This window comes from Vitis riparia, chromosome 3 (assembly GCF_004353265.1).
Source record: "Vitis riparia cultivar Riparia Gloire de Montpellier isolate 1030 chromosome 3, EGFV_Vit.rip_1.0, whole genome shotgun sequence".
NCBI classification, from domain to species: Eukaryota; Viridiplantae; Streptophyta; class Magnoliopsida; order Vitales; family Vitaceae; genus Vitis; species Vitis riparia.
The window spans coordinates 19,711,238-19,722,670 of NC_048433.1; the positions used below are offsets into that span (position 1 = coordinate 19,711,238).

The window sequence follows — 11,433 nt, forward strand, 5'->3', positions numbered from 1 at the left end:
TAAAACCTTATTGGTAATAATAGTAAAGGATTGATTATGACACCAAATACTACTTTTGGGGTATCATATCAAAAAGTTATCATCAACTAAGGGTATCAAATGTATGCATGTTGATCCTATTACTTTGTACTCGATATCTAATTAGTTATACTTTATATACATAATGATCGTATTGGTTTGTATCTTGGTTCATTACTTTTCAACATATGATACCTAGATTTCATTACTTTTCAACAATATATGTGATCTCATTGATCCATACCTTTATTCCATTATTTTGTACCATGTGATAGCTCGGATCCTTGCTTTTGCTATATATTACATGGGACTTTGGTTCCATTATTTTGTATTCGAGTGTTTTATTATTTTATAATTTATATATAATTTTATTGTTTTCTACCTTAATTTCACTATTATTAAGTGTAAATAACAATTTCAATAAAAAAAAAAGTTTTCTATGATATGGGATGTATATTATATATTAAATTTATCATTTATGGGAGATAATTGCCCCCCATCTAACGCTCAAAAAATTATGCATATGAAAGATTTTAGTGTCGGAAAAGTAGAGATTTTTTTCTAGAATTGGGTCAAAAAGGTACATGTGTGGCATTTAAATTTGTCTGCTTATATGATTGAGATAAGAACATTTGGAATTAGAGAATTAGTCGATGTTCAATTAATAATGCAGCAGTGATGAAATTCAGTGGAATTAATTTAGATACTATTGAATGGACGTCTCACAAAGTGGACTAAATTTTATCAATTTGATTGATTTGAAAATTTTATATGTTTAAAATCATTCAACATTCTGAGAATAATTCCTTTTTCTATTAAAAATTGTCTGCTCCACACGAAAAGACAAACTTGGTTTTGGTCTCTTTCCAAAGTAGAATTCCATAGATATTGAATTATATTGTTTACTAAAGAGAATGGAAGAGATCAAAGAATGCCAACCAAAAAAAAAACAAAAAAAAAGACAAATATTTGCATGGAAAAGTCCATGCAATAGTATTAACACAATGACTCACGCCCACAGCCTAAGACTTCAACATCAGAGATATGAATATTCTATATTCTATGTCGGCCATAACATCACCTCCATTCTTCTTCTCCAAGCTAAAACCACATAGTGAAGATCTACATATATATCTGAATCATCCGGTGTTTAATTCCACTGAAAATAAGAAAATTTCTTAGAATTTTCTCTGTTAGCCGTAGTATTAGCTAGTGATGGTGAAGAAAATAGAGCTTATTTTTGTCTCTGTCTCAGCTATAGGACATCTTGTATCAGCTGTGGAGTTTGCTAAGCTTCTTGTTGGTAGAGATGACCGCTTCTCAGTCACTCTGCTCATCATGAAGCTACCTCTTGAGGACTCTGCGGTAACCAACTATATCCATTCAGTTTCTGCTTCCGTTTCCGGGTCCATTCGATTTCTCCACCTTCCTGAACTCGACTCAGATTCATCCAATTCCCACCCATCATCGTCATCCCCTAATATCTTCTTCTATAATATCATTGCAAGGCAGAAGCCTCTGGTGAGGGATGCAGTCCACCAGATCACTCGGTCTGAGTCGGGTCGACTCGCTGGGATTGTGGTCGATATGCTTTGTACTTCCATGATAGATGTAGCTAATGAATTGGGTGTTCCTTCCTATGTGTACTTCGCCTCCAGTGCGGCCTGCCTTGCTCTCATGTTTCATCTTCAAACCCTCAAGGACCGCCAGGGCGTGGATGTTACTGAGTTTGCTAACTCGGATGCTGAGTTGGTGGTCCCGGGTTTTGTCAACTCGGTTCCTGCTCGAGTCTTGCCTGCTACGGCGGTGGACAAGGAGGGTGGCGGATCCATGGATTTCCTCGACCGGGTAAGGAGCTTTAGAGATGCCAAGGGTATTTTGGTAAATACATTTGTGGAGCTAGAATCTCATGTGATTAACTCCTTTGTCGATGGTACAACTCCTCCCATTTACACGGTAGGGCCGTTATTGAACTTACAACATGCCAACAAACAAAAACAAGATAGTGACTTGGATGTCATCCGATGGCTTGATGATCAGCCCACATCATCTGTGGTGTTTTTATGTTTTGGCAGCGCTGGAGCATTCCACATGGATCAAATCAAGGAGATTGCAATTGGGCTTGAGAATAGTGGGCATCGTTTCTTGTGGACACTCCGACGACCTCCACCAAAAGGTAAGATGGCAATACCTAGTGATTATGTGAATTTCGAGGAAGTATTACCTGAAGGGTTCTTAGATCGTATATCTAAAATTGGAAAGATAATTGGATGGGCACCACAAGCAGCTGTTTTAGCTCACTCTGCAGTAGGAGGGTTTATATCTCATTGTGGGTGGAATTCTATATTAGAAAGCATATGGTATGGTGTCCCAGTAGCTACATGGCCTATGTATGCAGAACAACAATTGAATGCGTTTCAAATAGTAAGAGAGTTAGAAATGGGGGTAGAGATTAGATTTGATTATAACATGAATACTAGTAATCTTGTAAGTGCTCAAGAAATTGAGAGTAGAATATGGAGTTTAATGGATGATAGCAGCAACATTAGAATGAAAAGGGCAAAAATGAAAGAAAAGTGCATGAAAGCCTTGACGAAAGGTGGATCTTCGGACTCTAGCATACAACGTCTAATTGGAGACATGATAACTAATATCTCATGAAGTGAATGCTAAAGCGATGTATTATCAAAAAAAAGGTTCTAAGTCCTTAAAAATGTTTGTTTCAATTGCTTTTAATAATGTATTGGTTGAGTGTCATAGAAAAATTAAGTTGAAAAAAATGTATTGTCTACTTACTTTAAATAAAAATAAAAGTAGCATATGTTACATCTTGTGTGACATCTTTATTTTAATATTAGATGATGTATCAAATTGTATGGGAATATAAATAGATTTTAGGCTTTCTCATCTTATATGTCTTGTTCTTGTAAACCCCCATACGAAATGATCACGTCCCATTGCCATTTTCATTCAATTTGGTGTTTAATTTTGTTATTATTAATCGTAAGAGGTTAGTTTTACCAATCTTCCTCACATTTGATTACAAATATTTGAATTTTCAATACCTAACCTTGGCCCATGTCATTTGGGAGTGGTTATTAAAGGATTAAAGTAACTTTGTCAAAGTTAGTGGTTGTGAAATGACAAAATTTTGGTTTTAGTAATATAATTTTGTAGATTTAGAGGGTATTTGGTAAATTAACTTAATAACTTAAAGTAACTTGATAGCTTAATTTAAGTTATTAAGTAAATTAAGTATGTTTGGTAAAATAATTTAATGATATGGTTTAAAGTAAAAAATAACTTTAAGTAATAAGTACAATAATTAACTTATTTTTAAGTTTATATCCTCATTTAACATTTTTATCCCCATTTTCCCTAATTATCTCCACAATCTCTTTTACTATTTCACAATCTTCATTGTTACTCGACCTCCATTACCATAATTATAATTTCTAAGAATAAATATGTTAATTTAATTATTTGAAATAAATTTTAAATTAATTTTATCAAACAATCTTAATAATTAAAGTAAGAATTAAGTAATAAGTTTTAAATCAACAACTTAAGTATAATTTAACTTAAAATCAACTTAAATTATTAAGTAATAAGTATTAAGTTTTAACAAACATTCCCTTAGGTGGTGTTTGTATTTTTTTTTTTACTTAATTATAAATAGAATTAAAAAACTAAATAGCGTTTAATAGTATTAAGTATTAAGTTATTTATTTTTGTAATATTTTAGTTTTATTAAGTATTTAAAAATAAAGAAAAAACCAACATATTACTTTTTCTATTTAGAAAAAAATTAAATATTTTGATTTTTTTTTACTCAAAAAAATCTATAATAAGTCATAAAAATAGAAAAATAACCCTCTTAGTTTATATTAATATCTTCTTTAACTTAAATGATTTTATTTTATTTTTTTGTAGTTTTTTTTAGTGACTTTTTTAAAAAAATATGCAAAAATGGACTTTTTGTGCTTAAGCTTTTCAAATTAATAGATATTTTTATTATTTTGTATTTCATATTAATATAATTAAAAATAAAAAATTGTTAAAATATCCCACGTGTATAAAGGAAATGAACCATGGGTAGAAACAAATGGAATTATGCTAAAATATAAATAAGTAAATACATAAGATATTTTGTTTATATTGTATTTTTTTTATTGATCACCAATTTTTTAAACAAGATCGGGAATTGCATTTTAGTCTCATAGAATGGCCCAAAAAGATTATGACACATTGCATAATAAATAGACAAATGCATTACGTGTGAGGCTGGTCCCAAATGTGATGGGGGTTGGGTAGAATAGGACTTGCATGTGACACCCAAATATCATATTCCCAAAATCAGAAAATAAATTCACGAATCAAGGGAAATCCTATGAGAGATATGAGAGATGAGAGAATGGAGAAGAAGAAGAAGAAGAAGAAAGCAACGAAGGTGTTCTGCTACTACTGCGAGAGGGAGTTTGAGGACGAGAAGATTCTTGTTCAGTACCAGAAGGCCAAGCACTTTAAGTGCCATGTCTGCAACAAGAAGCTCTCTACCGCCTCTGGCATGGCCATCCACGTCCTCCAGGTCCACAAGGAAACTGTCTCCAAGAACTTTTGCTTGTCATTTGCAATTTTTTTTTAAAGACAATTTCCATTCATGTGTGGGATTGTTGGAATTTATATAGGTGAATGGAAATTAGGATTTTTTTTTTCTCAGAAGACATGTTTCTTAATAGACACAACTTATTTTAAAGGATTTGTCTTGTATTTAAAAGACACATCCTCTTCCAAAGGATTTGTTTAATGTCTTAAGACACAACTGTAAACCCTTTAATTTGTCTTCTTAGCATATGTGACACTAAGTGTCTTCTCATACTTCTCTCTTGACTCGTAGTCATCCCTTAGTGGCCCATCGACAATTATATAGTTTCATTTTCTAAGCCACCTTCAGGGACCCTTTGTTGAGGGACTCATTCGGACCTACATTGTGACCTTGGCCATCCTTTGTCCTTAGGTTAGATCCCACTTAGGTTCACCTAGGCCCTCTTAGATTTACTAAAGCCTACCTTGGCCCACCTTGACACACCTCAACCCATGTTGGTCACTTTTAGGTAATTCTTGCATGACTTACGTAGTTCGCATGATTTGCATTTTTAACACTCAAATATACTTGATTTTCTTATTTATTAATTTTTCTATTATTTATTTATATTTAATATTATTTTTTTAGTTATTTGTTTATTTTTCTTTATTTATTTACCTATTTTCATAAAATAGTGTGTGGTTGGTTATCTTGTCTCTTTTATTACCATGGGAACTCAGGTTATACCATGGGAAATCAAGTTACTATAAGAAGAGTGTAAATGTGAAGTTGTGTTTGACTTAGTCTTTTTTTTTTTGCCGACTATTTGGGAAGAGTCCCATTAGGAGTGTGCTAGTAGAGTCACATTCCACTTACAGGTAGAGTCTCATTCTGCTTACAAGTAAAGTCCTATTTTGATTACAAGTAGAGTCTCGGTGGGATTATGTTAGTGGCCTATAAAAACAGGTCACCCTTCACTCTCAAATATATATTTTTTTTTCAAAGAGTTCTTCTAAAACTTCCAGCGTTTTGCTTCCCTCTCCACTCTTTCATACATTTATTTGGAGGAATTTTTTAGAACCCGAGTTGTACATGTCTCACCTGTAGAGTGCACCTAAGGCGAGACTCACTGGTACCCTTGTGCACCGAGTTCATCTTCGAGAAGGGTGGATCTATTTCAAGGACAGTGTTTGTCACACCTTAGCCTATCACCGATAAGTTTCTTGCTATTCATTTTGCTCTTTGTTTGTGTGTTTTGGGCTAGTCCTCTATTTTCATACCCTTAAAACAACAATCATGAAATAGATCCAAATGGAAGGCTCTCTAGTTCACACTTGTCCTAACACCTCTAAGATTGATCCCTTCAACGGGACATTGTTCAAGAGATGGCAGGAAATAGTTTTCTCTGCAATTGATGTAGTGAACTTGGGACACATTTTGACTGACCCAAAACCAGAAGATGGTTCTGAATCGTTGCCTACTTGGGAAATTGGTAATAAACAAGTTAGGCATGATATTCTTAGTACCATTTCTACATAGTTGATTCTTGTGATATTTGGCATGGTAGATTAGGACATGTGAACTTTTCATATATGAAGAAAATGGTTGAATTAAGTTTAATTCCTAAGCGGTCCTTAGAAAACCTTGGAAAATGTTAATCATGTGTAGAATCTAAAACCACAAAGAAATCTTGCAAATCAGTAGAAAGAGAATCAAATCTACTAAGTTTAATACACAGTCACTTAGGAGACCTAAAAAATACAATGACTAGAGGTGGTAAACGATTCTACATAACTTTCATAGATGACTACTCAAGGTATACAAGTGTATATCTTTTGAGAAACCAAGATGAAGCAAGAGATGTTTTCATCAAGTACAAAAACGAAGTGGAAAATCAACTAAGTAGGAAGATTAAAAGGCTTAAAACTGATAAAGAATGAGAATATGAGTCCAACCCCTTTAATTCTTTTTATGAAAATCATGGGATCATTCATGAAACTACTCTTCCTTATTCCCTCGAGTCTAATGGAATAGCAGAAAGGAAAAAATAGAACCTTAAAAGAAATTATGAATGTAATGTTGGTAAGTTCAAGAGCATCCTTGAACTTGTGGGGAGAAGCTATCATCTCTGCTTGTCATATTCAAAATAGAATACATTACAAGAGAACTGGTAAAACTCCTTATGAGTTGTGGAAGGATTATGCACCTAATATAGCATACTTGAAAGTGTGGGGGTGTTTAGCTAAAGTTCTTTTCCCTGAACCTAAAAAATGAAAACTAGGTCCTAAAACCTTTGATACAATGTTCATTAGTTATGCTGAGAATAGTGTGGCATATAGGTTTCTTGTTACTAAGTCAAAAAACAGTCTTGTAGATGTCAATACCATAATAGAAACAAATAATGTGGATTTCTTTGAAAACATCTTTCCCATGGAACTAAATAGTGAATAGCAAGTTCAGAAAAGAAGTAGAGATGAGACTATTGAACCTTCTAAATTTGAACTTAGAAGGAGTAAAAAATATAAGAAAGAAACAAACCTTAGAGATGGTTTTTAAACCTTCCTAATGGATGAGGACCCTAGATCCTTCAAATAAGCTATAACTTCTCCTGATGCACCATTCTGGAAGGAGGCCATTAATAGTGAAATTGAATCAATCATGTATAACCATACGTGGGAGTTAGTATATTTACCTCCTAGTGTAATGACTATTGGTTATAAGTGGATCTTTAAAAGAAAGTTAAAACAAAATGGGTCCATAGAGAAGTATAAAGCTCGTTTAGTTGCCAAAGGCTTGAACAAAGGAATGATGTAGATTACTTTGACACATTTGCCCATGTGACTAGAATAGCGCCAATTAAAGTATTGATCGCTCTAGCTTCCATTCATAATCTGGTGATACACCAAATGGATGTCAAGGTTGCATTCTTGAATGAGGATTTGGAAGAGGGAATTTATATAGAACAACCCGAGGGTTGTGTAGTTCCAGGGAAGGAAAAAAAGGTGTGTAGGTTGGTTAAATCACTATATGGGTTAAAACAAGCTCTGAAACAGTGGCACAACAAGTTTGATCATGTGTTAGGAACTAATAGATATTCCATTAATGATGCTAATAAATGTATCTACAACAAGTATGAGCATAACACATGTGTAGTCATTTGTCTTTATGTTGATGACATGCTAATTTTTGGAACTAGCATAGAGGTTGTGTGTGAGACCAAGAAATTCCTAGGTTCTAAGTTTGATATGAAATACTTAGGAGAGGCAAAGGTGACTCTAGGAATTAAAATAACTAGAACACCTAATGGGCTAAACCTTTCTCAAGAGCACTATACTGAGAAGATCCTAAGGAAGTTTGAACACTTTGATTGTAAACTAGTGTCAACTCCTTATGATCTCAACTCATAGCTAAAGAAAAATAGAGAACAAAATGTTCCATAAATCGAGTATGCTCATATCATAAGGAGCCTAATGTAATAAATGAACTGTATAAGACTTGACATTGTTTATCCAATAGGTAGATTAAGTCAATACACCCAAAGTCCTAATCAGGACCACTGGGCTTTTGTTCATAGAGTCCTTAAGTATTTGAAAGGCACCATTAACTATGGTTTATGCTATGATGGATTTCCAAGTGTCCTTGAAGGATTTAGTGATGCAAGTTGGATCTCAGATTCAGATGAGATGAAATCCACTAGTGAATATGATTTCATTCTTGGTGGAAGTGCAGTTTCTTGGAAGTCTGCCAAGCAAACTTACATTACTCGTTCTACTATGGAGACTGAGTTTATTGCCTTAGAAAATGCAAGTTCTAAGCTTGAGTGGCTTTAGAAACCTCTTAGCAGATATCTCTTTATGGACGAGACCAGCCCCGTCTGTGTCTATGCGTTGTGATAGCCAATGTACAATTGCTAAGGATAAAAGTAAAATATTTAATGGAAAGAATGAGCATATATGCCTAAGGCACAATATTGTGCAAGAGCTGCTTGAAACAAGGGTTATATCCTTAGAATTTGTGAGGTCGGAGTTGAATTTGGCCGATCCTTTGACCAAACCACTAAATAAGAAACTAATGGAAGAAACATCGAGGTGGATGGGGCTTATGCCTATTACAGAAGTCAAGGGTGGTGGTAACCCAACCTATTAAAATGGAAATTCCATGAAGTAGGTTCATATGGGTAATAACAAATCACTTGTTGACTTGAGATGCTCTATCAAATTTAATTATATGAGAGTCTATCCCTGTAGATAAAGTATATTCTTCATTGACTAAGGTTGAGTGTTTACTCTTAATGAATACCATATTCCTTATGGATGGTATGTTTAAATGCAGAGCATACTTGATGGATTCACCTATATGAGAGTGGAGGTGGTGTCGCTTCCTATGAGAACTTAGGCAGGTTCTTTGGAGTTCTCATGAATATCCATGTAAGGTGCATGGCCTATTTGTGCCAACCCGTTATGTACAACTCGTAGTGTAGTTGAGAAAATCAATGTTGATAAAGGTCCCTTGAGTTACATCAAGAAACACTGGTTCATAGAAATTCATTTTTCATCGTGTTTTATGATTCAATACTTATTTTTCCTAAGACTGGTTCATAGTCTTTGGGCACCAATACTGATGCATTGAATTCTTTTTTCCTCCATTTTTTTCTTCCATCACATCTACTCTTTGTAGGGGATTGTATGAAGAGTGTAAATGTGAAGTTGTGTTTGACTTAGTCTTTTATTTTTTGTTGACTCTTTAGGAAGAGTCTCATTGGGGTATGCTAGTAGAGTCCTGTTCCGCTTACAAGTAGAGTCATGTTTTGTTTACAAGTAGAGTCCTTTTTTATTACAAGTAGAGTCATGTTCTGATTACAAGTAAAGTCTTGTTGGGACTGTGTTAGTGGCCTATAAAAGCAGGTCACCTCTCACTCTCAAATAATTTTTTTTTCAGATAGTTCTTCTAAACCTTCTAATTTTTTGCTTCCTTCTCTACTCTTTCATACATCTATCTGGAAGAATTTTTTAGAACCCAAACTATACACGTCTCGCCTATAAGGTGCACCCAAGGAGAGAATCACTAGTTGTTGAATCCTAAAGGTAGACCATTGCTACCCTAGTGCACCGAGTTCGTATTCGATGAGGGTGGATCTATTTCAAGGACAATGTTTATCACACCTCAACCTATTACCGATAAGTTTCTTGTTATTCATTTTGTTCTTTGTTTGTGTGTTTTGGGTTAGTCCACTATTTTCATGCCCTTAAAACAACAGTTACTTCATGGGAAAGATAGGATTCTGACTTGAAGGAAGTGAGATGAAGAAGATGTTGGAAGAGGAAAAGATTTTTGGAGGAAAATGACAATTGTATTCTTTAGGGAGTCACGCCATCAATATGGGAAGAGTGAGTTTCCATTGAAAAAAACAAGGATAAAAAAATATTTAAGAAAAATGATCAACAAAGAATGCTAATTTGATTTTGAGGGTCTCTTTACAATAGACCGAACCATCTAACAACCCTTTTCTTCAGAAGAGGACATCACCTTATGACCATACTAAATCCAACATTGCCATTTGGACCACAAGGATGCTTGTTTGCTATTTGTACCATAAAATGATGCATGAAGTTGTATCGTGCACCATTTTGTGAGTTGCAAACCACATTCTGGTAAGTTAAGAGGAAATAATCCACATCAAATTTTGGAAGCCATGACATCTGGGGGCTTATTGATACTTGAGAGGAACCTTTTCGACTTTCCGACATATTTGATCATTTAATCCAAATAAAAGTAAAAAAATCAAAGATAATTAGCGAATAAGGTTGTGATATGGTGCCTAATTTCGGGTGTAATAGCCTTAATTTTGAGTTATATATCACATTCGATCATCAAAGACAGAAGCAATAGATAACAGGGGTTCAGATTCTTCCATCCATATACCAATAGTGGCGGTGATGGTGAGAGGGTCTTGTGGCGCGCCATCAAAGCCATCAAAAAGAAAGCTCCGACCTGGACTACATCATCTACACCAATGACCATAATACTTCTTCTAACAGCTTGATGGCTTGTGTCGTTCAACATTTTGGTGGAGTTTTCAAGGTAAGGGTTGAAAAGCAGGTTTGAGCGTGTTGGAAAAGAGATTCAAAGTGTTGGGAGGATTTTTCAAAAAAAAGATCGCACACAAAGGATGGTCTTCTTTCCATTTGAGAGAACGATGAGCTGAATTTTTTAGGAACAATCAGAATTTCTAGAGTGGTGGATGTTCAGATTTTTTTTATTTTTTTTTATGGGATAACGATCAGAATTTTTTCGAGGACATCAATCAAAATTTTTGGAGAGGAAGATGCAGCAAAGAGCCATTATCCTAGCGCTCACCACCAAAATTGTAGAACCAACTCACCATTGACAATTTTTCTCTATCTTCATGCACATGTTGATCATTTGACCATTGGGACACTCTCTCTACGAGAAAACCAATAGAACCAATTGTCATATTCACATGAAAGAAGGTTGCCACATTGAGGGGCTACCACTTTGAAACCATTATCGGCATTATTGATGCTAAACCAACTGGAGTTAGGTCCATCTAGCTTCGTTGAAGTTAAGAAAACTTATTCCCTACTTCATGCCTCTTAAAGAATCCATCTAGCTATACTGGAGTCAGACAGGCTTGCTTCCTGCACAAAAGGATGTTCGGAAGGGTAGTTCAGACACGTCCCTCTGAAGCTAAAGTTAGACAAGAATAGCTCTAACTATTTTGTGGGAAAGAGTGAGTGTGTATGTACACGCGTACCTTGTTCGTACTTTTTGGAAGGTTTATATATAACTGATGACACTACCACTATAGT

The 11,433-nt window shown here is 34.6% G+C and overlaps 2 protein-coding genes across 3 annotated transcripts; both read left to right on the forward strand.

The window, feature by feature from the left end:
- Window positions 1-1,226: 1,226 nt before the first annotated feature.
- On the forward strand, window positions 1,227-1,635 carry LOC117911039 (putative UDP-glucose flavonoid 3-O-glucosyltransferase 3; the record flags this gene model as incomplete). The annotated part of the gene is made up of 1 exon (XM_034825200.1): window positions 1,227-1,635. A coding segment is annotated over exon 1 (402 nt), but the record flags the coding sequence as incomplete, so codon positions are not given.
- On the forward strand, window positions 1,619-2,889 carry LOC117910598 (anthocyanidin 3-O-glucosyltransferase 2-like). 2 transcript variants are annotated; one of them, XM_034824698.1, is made up of 2 exons: window positions 1,619-1,866; window positions 2,094-2,889. In XM_034824698.1, exons 1-2 carry the CDS (start codon window positions 1,637-1,639, stop codon window positions 2,677-2,679), a joined length of 816 nt encoding a protein of 271 aa, XP_034680589.1. In that variant the 5' UTR covers window positions 1,619-1,636; the 3' UTR covers window positions 2,680-2,889. The 2 variants fall into 2 exon arrangements, with proteins under 2 accessions (XP_034680589.1, XP_034680595.1); XM_034824704.1 differs by lacking the exon at window positions 1,619-1,866 and adding an exon at window positions 1,873-1,974.
- Window positions 2,890-11,433: the final 8,544 nt, after the last annotated feature.